We start from the raw sequence: 18,788 nt of genomic DNA on the forward strand, positions 1-18,788 counted from the left end.
GCTCTAGTCAAGAGTAATTTAGATACTTTCCCTTGTAATTGAAAGTAACCGCTGACGGACAGGTAATCTAGCTGATGAATGGACCTAATACATGTTCTCTCCTGGTAGGTGGTTCCAACAAATAAAGGTCCATGCACTGTTTGCAGTGGCAGGGCTTAGTTCAGTTAATTACCATTTGTTGTTAATCAGTTGCATACAACCAGCACGTACAGTCTCCATTGACCTGTGAGAGGGGGGATTGTTATTTTGCGTAGCATCCTGCTCCCTTTAATCTCTGGGCTCTTGACAGAAGACGCACTCTCGTTTCTGATCCTCTCCCGATTCAATCTGAATAGTGATGGAGTGGAAGCTGTAGTGCTCAAACAGGGCTCGAGTAATATCTTTCAAAATTTTCTGGCTGTCCGCTGTGTCTGCTATAGAAAGCAAGCAGAAAATAATCAAAAGGTATATGATATAATAATTAAAAGAAGAGTAAGTGTTTACTGACAGAAACTATTTGCAAACTTCTAACAAGAAGTTTGTTTTGAGAAGTGTTTCTTGTCCTTTCTATCCTCCTTTCAGGAATCTGCATGTCAGCAAAAGTTTGTTCATTCAAATGTGGTCAGAATATGCAATTTTGGCAAGAGCTGAGCTAAGAGTAATCACCAAAGAAATTCAGTTTGGCAGAAGGCTGGAGGAAAGCAGGAATACTTAATAAAGATTAGTTCATTCAGCCAGGGAGTAGCAACAGTGCCAAGTGATTCGGATGGCTGATAGACCCACTCTTTTGGGGAAGCAAGGACTCCATGGAGGACTTCACCTCTGAACCTGTTCTTGGCCAAACACAGGTGGAATTTTTTTCTTAAAGAAACCTTAACATGTACAAAGCAAACAGATAAACAAGAAAATTGATCTGGGTACTTGATAATTTGTCAACAGGGATAGGGACTAAATTAAAAAAAAAAAAATTTGAAGATGAACGCTTCCTCTGGAGTTGACTCTATGCTCCAAGCTATGCTTTAAAGATTCTTTTACAGCTAGAGATGCATCAGGAATGCAGATTTGCCCTGTAAGTTTTTCTTATAAGGATCAACAGTTTTCAGGTTTGACCAATCCACTCCAAAATCTATTTGATATTGTAAGAAAAATCCAGACTGGGTCTAATTCTTCTAATTTATTTAAAATACCTTGTAGTTTACTTCCTTGCTCCACAACCTCTGCAGTTTTCAAATTTTGGACTAAGCAGAGGTCCCTGTTGTTTTGGCAAGATTTATGGAAGGAGGATTTGAGAGCTTTTGTTGTTGTTGTTGTTATTTTTCCAACAAAACGATGACATTTGTTTTAACAAGCAACCAATATACTGTCAGTTGTACCCCAATCAGGAAAGACTGACTTTTACTAGGCAGCAGCTGAATACTCACTCCCTGTTTACAGAAATTTACTGACCTGTGGCAACATGAGCAGATAGAATAGTTTGATTCATTGTCAGAGACCAAAGATGAAGGTTGTGAACAGACTCCACTTTCTCAACTGCTAAAATTCTTGCTTTCACTGCATCATAAGCAAATCCTTTTGATGTTCCTTAAAAGGAGAAATTGGGGGGAAAAAATTTTTGAAGAGACAAGATTGATGATCATTAGAGGAAAATACATCATGAACCTTTATTCAGTTAGACATATAATTTATACAAATATTCAATGCTTCGGAAAGCCTGTCTTTTTCAGAGTTCACTGTGAAATTTAATCCTATCCCTTGTTTTATACTTCTCCATGGAAGGATGCGACTCATGCATGTCTTAGGAGATACTCTGAGGGCCCAGTTTACACAGGGAAGTGGGCTGTGTAGCCAGATCATGTCCTAGTTCTGCATGAGCATCTTTTGTGAGCACAAATTTTTGTGGCATCACCTGAGCACCTCTGAGGGATTCTGTCCTCAATACATTTACACGATAGAGAAACATCTGTTTAGCGGAGAGGGAAAGACAAACATAAAGATTAAAGTGGCATGACTCAGGAATCTTAGATGAGATTAGATCCCAGGTCTGGTTATTGAGTAGATCAGTGGTTGTTTTCCTAGATGAACCTTCTTACAAAAGATGACGATGGTGATGACCCTCATTCAGAGTGAGGACAATTGTGACAGGGCGAGTTGCAACATGCAATTCAGAGTTTTATTTAAATCAAAATTCGACCAAGGAATTTAGCTACAGGTCTTCCCTGGAGAGAGACCTGGGAGTTGGGAAATGGACCTCTATGACCACCTGAACAGCTATGCTCATCGTGCTTCACTTGGATCAGTAAACCACAAAATATTTTTAATGCCACCAGTTATGAAGTATAATAATGATAAGCACAGTATTGGTTAATTTTGTCTTTCATACCATAACTGATAATTACTTGTAATCGTTTATGACCTCAGTGTTGTATGCTTTGTCCTGTCTGTTTATTACAAGAATGATACGCTATAAGGCATACTGACTTAGTAGAATATGATGCTGACATGCACGTGTTCTTTTGAGAAAACCATGCACAGTCAGTGCCTGCACGACACAGTCCATCGCAGAGGCTGTGGGGCTGACACCCCGGGACAGACTGGATGCATGGGGTAAGAGCCACCTCCAATACCAGCTCCAACACCCAATTTCTCTTTAGAAAATCCTGAGCAGAATATGCCACTTAGGAGGTAGGAGACTGGCCTCAGAGGCCTCCCCCGCAGGACCGCATAAAAGGGCTTGCTGCAGAGGGGAACCCAGGGGAACCAATTTTGGCATGTCAGCACTGCTCAGGGAAGCTGGGAATCACTGCTCCGAGAAAGAGACCCCTGTGTGTCAGGGGCTGCCAGGCCTTCCTGGTATTTTGATTTTTTTCAGTAATCAAGAGATCTGATTTTTTGGCAGCCAAGATACAGCTGGTTGCTGCACTCTGTGTAGGTGCACTCCTACACAAATGTATCTCTATCTCATAATCACTGAAAGCAAACCAACCCTAGGATGAAGCTTTGCTGTAAAACAATATTGGAAGTTTTCTTTCTTGAAACAGAAGTAGGTGCAAAGTCAAAGAGAGAAGTAAATAGCCATGCAGACACTCACACTGAGTAACTCATATCCATTCAAACCCTACACTTAGAGCTACTTTTCCCTTTAATCCTTATGTCTTTGTAGCTGAGAATGAGATTGCATTATATTATTCAGCATAAGGAAGGTAAAAACATGCATCTATGACTGCTCAAGTCATTTGGCCTTGCAAATCAAATGTTCAGGCCCATAGCTGACAGGATTAAATATTGCTAAGCCTGGTTCTTCTTGCTGCCGATGCACTGAGAATTGTCTATTCCCTTGCACCTGAATGCGACTGGAAAGCTCCATCGGCTTTGCTTCTCTGGGCTAGCATAACGAAAAATCTTTTAAACTTCTCCCTTTTGCACTCAGCCGATTTCACAGACACAGTTCAAAGCACAGCCTTTTTCTTTTCTTCAGGTTTTTTTTTTTTTTTTTTGCAAAGACTTGTATTTCACATGGGTAAAGGAAATACACAATGAACAAAGTGAGTAGACATCTCATATGCCAAAGGGGTGATAAAAAACTATCTATCTTACACATCAGACAAACAAAAGCAACTCGGTTTTAGGAACACATTGGGAGTTCATTAACCAAACACCAGTACAAAGATTTTTATGAAAACTGGCATACCTATGGATCTTCTAGTGCAATGGTAGAAAACAGTTTTGATTTAAATTGTAGTTAGGTTTAAAGTCTGATCGGAATTACAAGAACATTGTAAAATGATACAGAAGTGTGCTATTATACTTTTGTCAGCAAGTATAAGCGTTATGGAGAAAGAGAGAGAAAAAAAACAAAATATAACTGTATTGATTCTGGAATCAGGTCCTACCTTCCATTAACACAATCAAAATATCCCTTAAAATGGTGATGGTGGTTGCCAAAACAAAGATGGAAAACACAAATGTGCAGATTGGGTCAGCTATTTTGTATTCTGGCTAGAAAAATATGAACACATCACTTTGTTAATGTCATTATTGTTGGTTATTGCCATTTTTAATTAGTTAATCTCAAAGAATAATATATTCCATTCATTTAGTACAGAATGAGTGCTGACCTCCTTTGCCAGTCAGGGAATGAAGGAGCTATAGATGAAGAAAGGGAGAGACACCAAAGGACCTTCCTTGCAGTTGAAACACCAAGAAGCACGTGTTACATTCTCAACAGTCATTTCAATTCCCAAGAATAAGTATAATTGTCTTTGACTAAATTACAATGTACATCATTAAGACGGAGAAAATATTTACATAGTACTGAGTGTCACAATGCTATGAAAATGGCTGTTACCCTTAATTGCAAGGAAGGCAAGTGAACTAATAAAACTAACCTTAAAGAAGATGATAAGTGCGCTAATTAACACACTAATGCTCTGGAATAGATCTCCGATGGTGTGCACAAAGGCTGCCCGCAGACTGGCGTTGCTCAGAGCTGCCTTTTCCGGAGGGGCCAGCACACGTCCCCTGGCTTGTGCCCCATGGCTGTGCCCATGGCTGGTCTGGTGCAGAATCAAACTTAGTCTGCAAGAGATGTAAAGCTGCAAAGATCAGTGGGGTTACTGCATCTCTGAAAGCAGTGATGTCAAACACGTCATCAATCCTCTCACTTCTGAATGCTAAACAGAAAAATCAGCCACATTAGGTAAAAATACAGAGTGGCTAAGCAGATAATTCCTAGGTGATTCAGTGTTTTTTATACAAACAAGAAAGTCTGTGAACAGGGGAATTAATGAGGCCTTATGTTCTATAGAGTTCTTGAATGTTCTGACATCTAATAAAAAGTGAGATGGAGATTGATCTTTTCTTGGATTTTGTGCATTTATAATTTCCCTTCCTAGCGTGGCAGCTAACAGAAGGGAGGAGAGAAACTGCAGCCTTCACTGAGAAGCAGGATCTCTCTACCCCTTTCCATATCCTCATGAAACTCATAAACAATATTTTTGAGGACAATATCTATCAGTTTTTATTGAAATACAGCAGCAGGTTCAATGTTGAACAGTTATATGGAGAGGAAAACAAAGTAACTTACAGGATGTTGGCGAGCACAGCACAAGCAGAGGTAATGAGCATCACTGTAGCATCAATATCGTACTCAGGGTGCAGCAGCCTCATGCTTGCCAAATACGTCAACACACCAGTCACCATCCAAACAATTATGATAGACATCAAAGCTCCCAGAATCTCTAGGAATTAAAAAAAATTAACAGGAGTCATAACAGAAATGCAAGAAATTTTAAGGGATTGATGGTAATGGTTCCAGGTTTGTGAGCTTTATAGCCAGCAGAGTTACTTCTTGTGTATTGTCAACCTTGAGGCTCACAAAGAATGGGCCAAACCCCTTTCTGGTCATAGCAAATCCAGTGGCTGCCCAGAGCAGCCCTATGAACATGGTGGCCTAACCCTCCTACTCTGTGCCCATTCCAGTGTTGAGTTCATGTGGCATTTGGAGAAATTGGAGAGATGAAAAAGATTGTTTGGGGAGGAGCAAAAGGAGCTGTAAAGGTAAGGAAGGATAAATGAGAAATTCCTTTACACCTTATATAGTTGCCTGGCCCTGCCAGGATGGCTTGAAGGCCCCAGGAACCAGACCTCCTCCCCCAAGATTACCTTGGTCACCTTGGGAGCAGAGGTTGGAGGGAAGGAGAGAGGAACAGCTCACCCAGACCTGCTGGCAGATGTAATCCCCCTCCAAGAGCCTCTTTTGTTTCTGCACACCTCTTGTCACTTCACACTTCAGAAAGGCAGTGACAGCCCCCGATGAGGTCCTGCCAGCAAAACCTCTCATTCCTCTCTCCTGGGACTCATCCTGCCAATGCCACAAAATCACTTTTGTGCCACCAGCGGTGATGAGGACAAAAGAAGTTATTTTTTCCCTGGGGCAGCAAAATTTAATTTCGTCTCTATTGGCTCTGAGTTGGACTCAAATAAATCCAGTCCCCAAGGCCACCTTTTATTGCACTGCCATAGGCGAGGTCTGGGGATGTTCGCATGAACGTGCAGCACGTTTTTAATAGGATGTGGGACTAGTAATTACCATGCGACTTGAATGGGTAAATATGGCACTTTATGAACATGACTGAGACAATACCAATGAAAATGAAAGTTCACGGTAAAGTGAAAGGCGGTAGATAGCCAGAAAGAGCAAAGCACTTGCACAGACCTCCACTCTCAGTTCATGAAAGCAGCTGAAACTCAACTTATGATTCTGAATATATTTTTATGGGGGTCACACATTTTGTGGCAGTCCAGGCTCCAGATGCTCATCAAAAAAATAATTTTGTCTAAAATTGACAAATAATGAATGCAAGTGCACTGACAGGGAGACCTAGTTTTGCTTAAAAGTAGATAGAAGCTAACATAAAGCATGGTGTTTATATTTTCTGATAAACTCGCTGTTTATATTTTCTGCAAGTTATGTTGAAACCCTCCAAGCTTGGCCCAGCTGAAGGTGTTGATGGCTATGCTATCATTGCCATGAAGGAGCCAACAGCTTTTGTGAACACCTGCATGAATGTATCTGCGTGTGTGTGTGCATATACTCCACAGCTGAAAATGTTAGAGGTCACCATTACCTACATGGGTAAAAATACATATTACTTGTCAATGTAGCATCTTAGCAAAAGTTAAGCTTAAGGACCAGCTCAGTAGTACTAAATGTTTTACTCAAGGTGTTCTCTGTTACATTTCTTCAGAACTGCTGGTGCTAACATGACAGAAAAGAATAGTATAGGATTGTTTGGGAAACTCTGAATCATACCAGGGATAAAGAAATTGAGGCTGAAGAGAGCTCTCCTACCTGGAAGTAGGTCTGCCTCATACTGTCGGTCTCCTCAATATTATGCTTCTAGCCACGTTCCTGAAAGTAGCTGCACACCCAAAGGATGGTGCACTGCTGTCTTGACTGATTCTGCTGCCTGGTTCTGGCTTAGAAGACAGGAGGCGTTTGGATGGCTCCTGCTAAACCCAAACCCTGTCATACAGGGTCTTTGCATGACAAACCCTATCTATCAGTCTAAGAAAAGCAGAGAAAAAACAGCTTCCAGTGTCATGGAGGGTTGCACCTGCAAGACTTTGGTAGTCAGCACACAGTGATTCTGCAACCCATCTGACTGCCCTCAGCTACGCTATTAAGGCAGCCACCTGCACATTAAACTGGAAATATAGCTGGGAAAATAAGCAAGAAACAGGATAACTATCATGGAATGCAATTAAATAACCACTGAGATTTGTTGCAGGGCTCTCTTTGCTGTCAGGATAAAAAGGTAATAGAAGATTGGTTTTGAAGTTCTGCATTGCAATGTCAATAACCTAAAAAATCTAACAGAGACTGAGGGTGAAGTTACATGAGGTGGCTGAACCTGCCCACCAGCTCGTCAGCAAGAGAGAAGTCTCTCTTTCTCTTTCCTTTATTGCCAGGCTAAGAGACCATAAACACAAAAAGTGATTATGGATCGACTGATGGTAAGTAGTAGTTTGCTAAGGCTGCAAAATTCAGCTATGTGTTGGCAACATAATGCCAGCCACGCTTCAGTCACGCTAAACCTCCCCCTCACCCAGCGGCCTGTTTCCAGCAAAGTTGGTGGAATATATTTAGGGAGCAATATAAAGATGGGATGAGTATGGCATGTGTCTTTTCTGGTAGGTTCTGCAGCTACAGGCAACCTTGGCCTGCAGACATCCTGAGTCAGAAGCTGCTTCTGGACCTTCATATTGAACATCCTTGAAGCGTCTGTTATCTGAGGAGTTCAGGCGCATAGAGCCATTTGAGATACACTGACACCTCTGTGCATGACTTGATATAAGATGTATAGATGACCCATAGCCTTCTAGAGCAGCAGTTGGAGACTTTATGGAACACATTAGGACATTTCAAATAACACCAATCCCTTACATATGATAAAAAATAAATTGAGCCATAAGACACCCAGCATGGGATTCATTTCCAGACTGAGGCAACTAAATTAAAATGTCTACATGTAGGTGTGAGCTAGGTGTCTAAGCTCCCATTGTGGACAATGGACATCAAATTCATGGTGATTCAAACAGCTCCCTGCTCCATTGACTGACTGGGAACATGTCCTAGTTTCTTAAGTGTGGTGGTATTTGAGATGCCCTGGTGTTGTGCAGTCTCCCGTGGGTTGTGTGCCACAGCTGGCATTCCCATGGGTAAGTCTCAGACACCCTACAGATGTAGCACCAGATCTCTACATTTAGAATGCTGAACTGAACCTAGATTTCTGTTGAACGTATCAGAAACTTGGACCCTATGCTTACATGTGCTCACTTGCAGCCATTGATATTTAGGTGTCTAAATCTTGAACAGAATCATACCCCCAGAAAATTTTTCTCATAGTTATTATTTTCCTGATGTCTTTTGTAAAAGCACTTCTGTTTGATTGTAGATGAGGAACTCTAGAGAGAGTCCAGAGGAGGGCAACAAAGATGATAAAGGGACTGGAGCATCTCTCCAATGAGGAAAGGCTGAGAGAGTTGGGCTTGTTTAGCCTGAAGAAGAGAAGACTGAGAGGGGATGTCACTTTTCTACAAATACAATATTGTCTTTTAAAAATAATTTAATGATTTTCTCTATCATTCTACAAATGGAGTAGACCCTCATTTTCATGGGTATTGCTGCTTTTATAAAAACTTGTACTTCATATTCAGTCCTCCTCATACTCAAGTCACTGAGGGAAGTTGCTGTTGTCTCAGCCAAAGCTACCAACAGCCCCAAATTATATTCAATAATGAACTGAAAGACATGTTTGTAGAGAAGACTGTGCTTTTTACTTCTTTGAAGCTCACAGGCTTGCTCTGTTTGTCATGTGTCCTGGGGGCTTTGAAAGCATTAGTGCACTATCTTTAAATATCTGCAGACTTATGCTGGGCATTGGCATGTTTTCCAGTTCCTGGCTATGATGATTTCCCTTTCCCAGGCCACATGTTCATATGATGACTTGTTTGCTACCTGCTCGGTGCCACCCAAAAGTTAGCTGCTTGGTGGGAGGTTTGGAGGCAAGCCACAGCGAGAAGAGGCTGATCAGAAAGCTTGTCAGGTCCACCAGGATGTGCGCCGCATCGGTGATCACCGCCAGGCTCCCAGCAATCTGCCCACCTGTGTGAAACACGAGTCCGTATCACGGCTCTGGTCGGAACTTTGAGTTGACCAGATCAAACTTCAGACCTGCTTTGCTGTGAATCAAAGGGAACATTCCATTTTCAGTGATCATGCACACAACTCAAAACTCCTCAAAGTTAGTTTCATTTGTACCTCATTCATGCAGTGAAAGGTATGTATTAACAGAAAGAAATAAGCTAAATTGCTTTGTCCGAGAGAGAAAGAGTCCTAAGCACCATAAGAGTTGTGATACATTAGTGCTGTGGTTATGCTACTATTGGACTGGTTTACTGTAACTATTTTAATATCAGATTTCTTGGTGAAAAGAGGTATTAGAGATCACATTTCCAGTATCCTCCCACTATCTCTTCACAGATCGCTAATATTTTTATATATGTATGAATACTCAGACTCTTAGCTTATGGGATTAATTTCCCATTTGTTATAGGAAAATATGCATGTTCTTCCTGAGTTATGGATGGCTGGATGCCCAACTTTTTATTTGTCACAGGCAACACTAAAACAGGAGTGAAAGAAAGGGTCCCAGTAGAAGAGCTGTGATAAACAACCAGCCATTTTAGTGAGGGCATAGAGAAAAATGGTCTGTTTTCAGGACTAATCTATCATTTTGCATCTGTAATGCATGATTTAATTTTGCTGCTAGAGCTGGAAAAATGTGGCTGAATATCATTTGACTTTGGGGGATTTTGGTTTCATATGCATTCTGAGAAAAAAAAAAAAGCCCCAAGTCATTTTAGGCTATCTGAAAACATATTTCTTCTACCCAGTAAGCCAAACATCATCATTTTGCAAAATTCTTCTAACCATGTCTCAGGGCTAAAGGCAAATCCAAAGAAACTAAAAGATTGCTCTAAACTACCCCAGCTGCTGGTGGCTGCAGGAGAAGACAAGGATCACAGGCAGGAAGGTGTCCTGCCAACTGATTATAGCAGGGGAATCTTTTTGGCAGAGTGGAAATGTATAAAAAATGGAAATGTGAAATAATAGAGCCAAATCATCTAGTGTCTGCATTCGGCAATATATTTCCACCCTTCTTCAGTCATTTAATTAATTTCAGCTCACCTGTTTCTCCTGACCACAACCCATATGAGAATCAATGAATCCTGAAAAACATTGTAAAATGCCTCATTCAAAGTTTTGGTAAGATCCCACTGCCAAAGGGTCACAGAGACACATCTTTTGTTTCACTTTAGACAGAAATTCTTCATGCCAGAAGGATGGACTGCCTGTTTAATTTCCTCCCATATGCAGATTTTTAGATTAGCATACCTAATACTGTATGGTTTGTCGCCGAAGGAGAATGCATATTGCACTTAAAGGGCATACGTCATTCTTTTCTGTTGCCTCCCTATACATCCCATTTACAGCTGCCTGAAAGTTACTTCCCAAAAAGGAGCAGGCATGACTGCAGAATTTGGGAGCATCTCATTCCTTGCAGTAGAATGAAAAATTCCACAGAATGGGGATTTCCCAGAACATGAGCAGGTGTAAATGCACATATACTTTTTGGTCGCGACACAGCTCCTAGACGGTTTGTAGGGTAGCTGTTTCCCAAGTGGGAAGCAATTTTGCATAGCAGAGGGAAGGAGGCTTGCCTGGCAGTGCACAGATGTTAGCAACTGAGGCATCAGCTATCTTTCAGCAAACAAATATGTAGAGCACAAGCTGCCTGAAAAACCCTATTGCATTTTAGATACCGTATTTCCATGTTCTGTGGGACAGCATTACAAAAGCTTGCTTCTAATCTGCCGTCTTTGAAAAATGGTGGCAAATTATTCTTTTTTGTATTTCTGGCATAACTAATACCTTGAGTGAGATTCTGAGATCTGTCTGCTTATCTGAGCAACCTGGTGAAGTCTTTATATTCCTTTTGGACATGATGACACATGCTGGGTTTGTCTCTCTTTCTAGGGCCCAAATGGAAATAAAGTACTTTGAGATCCGCATTTGGTCTTTAGCCACTAAAAATCCTTGAAAAGCACTTTTATATCAGGGCTGTACATAGGGCATTGTCAGTTTGATATCTCCAAATCTATGGAGATTGTGATGGATCTGCATTAGAAGAACAGAAGATAATTGTCTTTTGGAGGCAGTTGGTGTATCAGGCTCAGCCAACAGTGCCCCTTTCGGGAGGGCAACAAGGGCCAGCACAGATGGTTTGAGCAAAAATATCACGGAAAAGATCTAGGGATTCAAAGAAACACAACTTTTCAACCTCTTTGAGAGTGGTGCAGCTTTGTTTCTTCTGTTTAGCATAATAATGCCCACGGAAGCTGTTCGACCTTAAGAAGAGAAGGAAGGAGAGCATGTTATTTATTTTCAAGAGTAAAGCCTGTGTAATAGTTACAGGCTTTTATTGCTTTGTATCAATACTCCCAACAAGTGGCCTTTATGACTTACTCTAACCCACAATGGATGTTTATAGCTTTGTATACCACAAAGCAGGAGAAACTGTCAGTCACTCAATGGTCAATCATCAGGCACAGGCAGTCTAGCCTAACGATTAAAAAAATTGAATGTATCGTTCATAATTACAAAAATCTCCATAGACTGCTGTCTGTAACTGCAGTTAATAACTGGTTTGTCAAAGTTTAATGGTCTGAAGCAAAATGGTCTTCAAGCCTGTTACTTAAGCTGTCACTGCAAAAAAGCTGTATGATTCATTAAGCAAAATGAAACATTTAGTTAACATATCATCTGTCCTTCCAATTATCCTCTAGTATTGCCGCATTCACCAGACTTAAGCCTACTGATTATATGGTTTTGTTAATAATGCATTACTTCTGGCACTGGAAATTACTGCATGGAGATTAGTGGTATGCACCGGTTGTCCTGGGGAAATGCATGTGACCTACAAACAAAGCAGATGAGGAGCATGGGAAGGAAGAGCTGGAGAAGCCCCTGCTGGGTTTGTTAGCCAGGGGAGAAGGCAGAAATGCAGTGGCTCTTCCATTGCCTCCACTTCTCACCTGTGGGGAAGACGAAGCCTTTCTATTTAATTTTCATGGGGCTCCAGAGATGCTGAAACAGGGAAAACATGGGTTTCAGAGGCCTTCCTGGCTGATTTTCGTTACAGCCCCCGGGGCACATGTGGCAAAAGCCTGTGGGGTTCCTCATGCCTCACCTTCTCTCACCTCACTGTGGAGAGGGGGAAATTAAAGAGCCAGGGACTATCAGGTGGGTATAAATATCACAGAAGCCATGCAGAGAGCCGATCGGTGGGACAAAACGAAAGCTAATGCTCTGTGAGCAAGCCAAACACTTATATTGGATATTGTAGGATGGGTCCAGAAGTGAAGGCTAATTAGACAGGGGAATAATCTTCCATTGATCCAGAGACACACCAGCAGGCCAATTTAAAAGATAAACGTGCCCTGGTATAAATACATGGACTTAACTGAAGAAAAGCAGATGGTGAATCTGGCTCTGGATTTCCCTGGATTTTGTAAGGACTGTTGCATTTAATATCAGACCCTGCTGCTAGCAGCCTTCATCAGCGCTGAGGTCTCATTGGCCTGGCTAAACATGCAGAATCTTTTAATCTTTTCAAAAAAATGTAACCCAATTTATTAGAAACCTTTTGTGACATGATGCTAACACATGCAAGCCACTTTTAGCCGGGGTTAAAGACCTGGGAGAACAATTTAGACCATTAACTGATCCTTGTATTCCTACCCAGATGCAATCCTTAAATGAATATATGAAAATATTTTGACAATTTTATTTAACACCATCCCTTTGAGCAAACATACTCCCCTGTAATCTCAGCAATCATGAAGAAGATGCAAATTACTGATGCTACACAGAGCTTCCTCCTGGCTTGCTGCTGCTCCCTTTTTCTGTTCTCGTGGGCCTGGGAGTAGCCGTGACAGTGATACGCTGGATTAGCTTCCGTATCTTCTGCTTCCTGCTGCTGCCTCTCTTCATTTAAATTCTTCTGATGCCAGCTCATCCTTCGGGATTGAAAGAAACAGAAGGTTAAAAAAGAAAAACCCTTCTTATTTGGGCATCTAGCCCTGCAGGCTCAGAAACTCTGTAATTAATGCTTTCGAAGGATAAAAGCAGCATTGGGAACAGCGGAGCAGGTCATAGAAGAGGCCTGCTCACACAAGCAGGGCTCTGCGGGAGGGAGCCGCACATGAAATGACTTCTCTGGCTGTGTTTCCCAGCTCTTTGGACTCTCCTACATCATTCAACAGTTTACGAAACACAGGGTGACTTTCTTAGGCTGTGTATTTTATGCACACCATATGATTTTCAAAAAGTCATATCTCATGCAAATAGTAAGCAAATTCAGGATAGCATGGAGACAATTCTATGGAAACTTTCAGGTTTTGATTCCCAACAGCTTTGTCAGGAAGACTATTTAAAAAAAAAATCCTCTTTTTCTCAAATATAATTGACTAAAGATATTTCTCTCTTCTCTTTGCATGCAGAGCTATTTTATCTCAAATTTCCACGTATGCACAAAAACTATCACTCTTAGAGCAAGGCCTGAGCATAGAAAGTATTAGCCCAAGAGTTTCAAAGGCACTTAAAAAAATCAAAGAAACCAATTCTCCACAGTATGCCAACCCCTTTGTGCCACTGATTTCATAGGAAGGCAAGAAGTTCAGCAGAAGTGGCTCTTTGAGCTCTTTGCTCCATCACAAGGTGATTTCCCAGCCAAATCTGCTCTGCCACAAAACCTCAGTGCTGTCCTTCTCAGGGTTCCTGCATAGGAAATACGGGGTGGGACTAGGGAGGTCCAGGACTGAACACATTGCATTGCAACTGTGGGAGCTCCTGGATGACCATGACATCTGGTGCTTTCACCAGAGCAGCCCAGAGACACCCCCACGGGAGGCTCCAGGGTGGTTTGGTAAGCAAGGATGCTCCCCCCTCCTTATCTCAACTGAGAAGAGCCCAAATGGCAACCCCCCCCCCTCAAATCCTGTCCCAGGAAGCTCAACTGAAAACTATTATGTCTCTCCAGATACAACATTTGTTGCTCCTAATGTAATACCCTCATTGGTAAAACATTCCTTGCCGTGTACTCAGGCTTTGGGAGCGCACTGTGGCATCAAAAGGCGAATTCTGCCCAGATGCAGGTACGTAACATCCGTATCACCACGTGTTACAGCTGTTTGAGGTCTGTATGTGCAGGGCCACACTCCGCCAGCCTGGCTGGGAACACAGCAAACTCCACTACCATTTCCAGGTCTGAAATTATCCTGGGGGCATAGTGTGAGTTTAGCTGCCCCCAGTAATAACAGCCTCCTTCCCTCATTCTGACTAAGGACTTTCCATTGATACCAGGAAGAGTTATTTCTTCAGTTGCATTACGGAGACCTGTGCTTGGGGAGGTACCTGGATCTTGGTGACTTTCTGTAGCATTTCCACACTGTTTATGGAAGTGTCAAGATGCCTAAGATCTCGCTGGGAAGAAATCATGCCGGTGGCTGCCAATCTGCAGCAGTTGGTGTCAAGAAAAGAATTGCTCTGGAATCATAAGCTCTTTCCAGCTGCCTTTCTGGGCAGCCTGAGGGTGCTGCAGCTGCTCAGCCAGTCCGAAGTCCTGGCAGGTTCCTCACAGCCCTCACCCCATGGATGGGCAAGAGGCGAAGGCAGCCGCAGAGCTGCAGATGCCTCAGCCCCTCGTTGTGTTCATCAGAACCGCAGAGGTACTGGCAAAAAGAGAAGAGCTGACCCACCTCAGCAGTCAAGCCCTGCAACTGTAGATAATCAGCATGGATTTGGTTTTGTAAATATTATTGAGATGTTCCAAGGATGTAACGCGTTCCCCTGAGTCAGCTTGTTTCCCGGCCGGGTTAGCATGTGGTCTCTGTTTGCTCACCAGTTCCCCCTGTGTGTGAGGAGCTTGCGTGAAAGAGCAACTGGTCAGATTTAATGCCCGATGCCTGGAGACAGTGAGTTTTCTTAGTCCTTTTGTCAGTGTTTTCCTTTATTTTCCTCACAACAACAAATAAATGGGAGCTGGACCATCTGGGGAATGGGCTGCCCATCTGGCAGCCAGGGTACCCGCTAGCCAGTCCTCCTCCAGTCCTTTAGTTTTACATTCATCAGGCTCCTCATGTGCACTGTGTCACTTATGTACAATATTTTCCTGATGAATTAGACTCAGAAGGTACCACAAATTGATTCCTTCCAGATGGCTGAATAAAATACTGTAGTTCTCTTGCTGTCCCCTGGAGATCAGGGCATGCAAGTTTTTTCTTTCTTGTGATCCCTCTCTGGAGTTAACTTCCAATGCTTTTCTATAGTTTGCATGTAAAATTAATTTCCCTTTAACTCAATTTTCATCAGCTGGCATTGAACGTTAAAATCATCTTAACAACATGAGTCATGATCAGCTCAACAGCCTGTCAGGGCAGGGATGCCAAAATTACCCCTGCAGATTTCTGAGCCACCAAATCCTTTCCTTGCTGTTAACAAAATAAGTTGCTTTGTGATCCCTCTCCCTTTTTTAATCTTCAGGTCTCTCCGTCAGCTAACAAAACCTCAGAGTACCACTAAGGGGTAGGAAGGCACTGTCCACAGGTCTCGTCGAACGGATGCAAAAGCAAACAGAGGCAGCGTAAACCCACAATTGCCACATTTTTCCATCTAAAGGGTACCTAAATAAAAGTGGCCCGGTTGTTGGAGGTGGCGAGCATTCGCTGCTCCCTTTGAGCTCGCAGAGCAGCATCTGGCCCCATGAGTTAGGAAGACTCCTGCCAGCTCCCATGTGTAACCATTATTTTTTTCTTCCAAGAGCAGCCTGCCACTAATTAAAAGAATCTAAGAGGCAGTTTTATAAATGCGTGAATCAAAAGCTTAAGGTGCAGAGATCAGCTCTGTCAAACCATAAACCCTTTCTGAGTGTATTAGAGCAAGATGTAGCCTTTGAGCATCAGATCTCTGCACCAGCACACTGCTAGCAGAGTCCCAGATTAAAAAATAATCTTTTCTCCATTTCAAATTCTCTTTCCTTTGTAAAAAAGATAGTCAGGGGAATGTCACAGAAGGGCTCCTACTGAGTCATGCCCAGAAGGGGGGAAGGAGAAAATATTCATACATATTGCAGATTCCACACAAATCGTTAGCAAGAGCTTTTGATTACAACTTCCTTTTGTTTTCACTTGATCTGTTGGGGGCCTTGATCTGCAGGCTGATGGGAATAATTGCCATCCTCCTCAACCATTATGAGACCCCCAGTCAAAAGAGCAAAATGTGGAATTACTGCACTTCCCACAGGAGATCATCTCCTTCACAAAGGAAAATAGTAATTTTTTGGTGCCTGAAAGGATAATGAAACTGCCTTCAGAGAAAAATTTATCAAAGCCGTAGTCACCTCCCTTATGCTGGCACCACTCCGATTTCAACTGGTGCACCAATCTTGAATATTTCCAAGTCATTTAAGACCCTGTTCATAGCCTGGCTGTCCAGATTCTCCTTTTCCTTATTGAGGGCAAAAAACAAAGTCAAGTATTTATATATTTGCATACATTTACATGTCTAGCAGGTGGGAATTTGTCCTATGGTTATTTTATTCAGTCTCATTTTGAGGGCCTGGCCATGTATGAACAAATGTGTTGTCAATAAATCTCCTTCTGCAAAACAGTATAACAACAGCTGCGTGGAGCCAGACCAAAGGTGCATGTAGTCAAGTATCCAAACTCCGTCATGATCACAGGGAAATACGTAAGGACAAAGTGCCAGAAAGGAACATGTCTGGAGCGGTACTGCTCCACAGCTGCACACACCTGGAGGTTGAGAGGTGGCTCAGCCAGAGCTTGTTTCTAATAGCCCTTTGCAGATCTTTCTTCCACAAACCTGGCTGCCTTGAAAGTGTTGAGTTCCAGCGTTTAATTATGATTTATGTAAAAATAATGCATCCTTTGTTACTCTTAAGCTGTCTGCCTGATATTTTAATTAGTTCTTGTACTGTTAGAAATAATGAATGACCATTCCCTGTTTACCTTCATCACATCATTTGTGATTTTATGTATCATTGTTATACCCTTGAACCATCAATTTCCTGAGCTGGTGTCCTAGTTATTTAATTTCTGTTTCATACCTCTTGCTATCTCAGTTCTAATTTTCTTTCTGAGGTGAAGCGGGCATAACCGAAGTGGGCATAACGGAGATGGCGTGTGGCCAGTACTGGGCAGACACAGTCCTTTCTACAGGGTCCTCCTGTCACCTAACACAAGGGCAAAAGCAATGGGATGGGTTTTGCTGAGTCCCCTAAGATACTGCATGCTCCTGGGGCCAGCTGGCAAGCCAGTACAAAGGAGACATAACAACAGGGCCTACAGTTAAAACCCTTCAGAAGCCACAAGAAACATACGTTTTCCTGAGCATTGACTTCTGCAAAGCACAAGGAGTGGTGAAAAGCTTTTATTTGATGAGGACTCTTTGATCCCATAAGAGTTCTCGTATCACCTGCAGGAAGGCAGAAAAAGAAAAAAATATTCCCTATATGCTTGTTATAGAAAATCAGTCTCCACCTGAAGGAATCATCTGCCAGGTTCACTTCAAACTTTTTGCCTAACTGGTATGAACCTGGCAGACAGGAATCAATTACAAGCCTAAGGTTTCACTGATAGATGGGAATAACTACAGGTAACATTAATGCCCTGTGTTAAAAACTTTTACGAAGACAAGCCCTAAGGTTTTTACACATCTTTCCTGCTTTCAGCCTTGTCCCCCCCCTCCTCCCCCCCTGCTTTTTTTTCCTTCTCTCTTGTCTCAGAGACAAAATAAAAACAAAAACCTTGAGACTAAAAGCCTGGAGTTTCACTTGTGTGATGGGATTCAAAATCCTACTGTAACAACATATAAAGAACATGATCAGAAATCCAGAAATCCACACTGGATCAAGCCAAAATGTAGTTCACAGTGCCGTTGGTACAATCTGATATAAATCCACTGATTTATGAAGTGAGATACTGAATATTCCTGGCCAGTATTACAATGATCTATTGTCAGCAAGAAGTAAAATTATCTGCCCTGTCCTCGTTCATGGAAACTTCAGGAATTTGGTCAAGACATTCCCTAGTCTTTGATAAATGGTTATCTAGATCACTAGATAGGTGTTAACAAATAAAAAATAACATAACAAATGATTAATCATCTGAAGAATTTATCCTCTCCCACCACCACTGTAAAAAGACCATAGAAAACTATCTTAGACACCTAATTCAGACCTTAGTTAAAGAGAGATGATATGAATCTCATTTGATGTGCCTTACATACAACATTTTTGCATAAGGCAGGGGCTTCTGAGTGCTCAGCTTCAGACTCTGTTACGATTATGGTTCATGCCCTTCCTGGAGGCTGGTGAGAAGTGGTGTCCTATCCTGGGTCCAGGCCTGTGTAATATCTGTGTCTGTTACCTGGAAGAGGAGGTGGACTGCACCCTGGTCAAGTTGGTAGATGATGCCAAGCTGAGGGTGCAGCTGATACATTGGAGGGCAGGGCTGCTATAGGCAGGCTGGAGGAAGGGGCCAACAGCAGCATTATGAAATTCAACAAGGATGAATGCAGAGTCTTGCACCTGGGACAGACTTCTGAGACCACATCTAGAATATTGTGTCCAATTTTGGAGTCCCCAGCACAGGAAAGATCAATAAAC

At 42.2% G+C, this 18,788-nt stretch overlaps 1 protein-coding gene across 1 annotated transcript in view; it reads right to left on the bottom strand.

The window, feature by feature from the left end:
• Window positions 1-267: 267 nt before the first annotated feature.
• Window positions 268-18,788, bottom strand: part of SLC30A8 (solute carrier family 30 member 8) — a 21,254-nt gene continuing 2,733 nt past the window's right edge. Inside the window, exons 2-8 of the mRNA XM_009635971.1 lie at window positions 12,918-13,122; window positions 8,999-9,137; window positions 5,063-5,216; window positions 4,365-4,554; window positions 3,870-3,975; window positions 1,426-1,560; window positions 268-413 (exon numbers count right to left, since the gene is read on the bottom strand). Coding sequence (XP_009634266.1) covers window positions 268-413; window positions 1,426-1,560; window positions 3,870-3,975; window positions 4,365-4,554; window positions 5,063-5,216; window positions 8,999-9,137; window positions 12,918-13,122 — 1,075 coding nt within the window. The remainder of the gene's footprint in view (window positions 414-1,425; window positions 1,561-3,869; window positions 3,976-4,364; window positions 4,555-5,062; window positions 5,217-8,998; window positions 9,138-12,917; window positions 13,123-18,788) is intronic.

Source organism: Egretta garzetta, unplaced genomic scaffold (assembly GCF_000687185.1).
Source record: "Egretta garzetta isolate BGI_Z169 unplaced genomic scaffold, ASM68718v1 scaffold13, whole genome shotgun sequence".
Taxonomy (NCBI): Eukaryota; Metazoa; Chordata; class Aves; order Pelecaniformes; family Ardeidae; genus Egretta; species Egretta garzetta.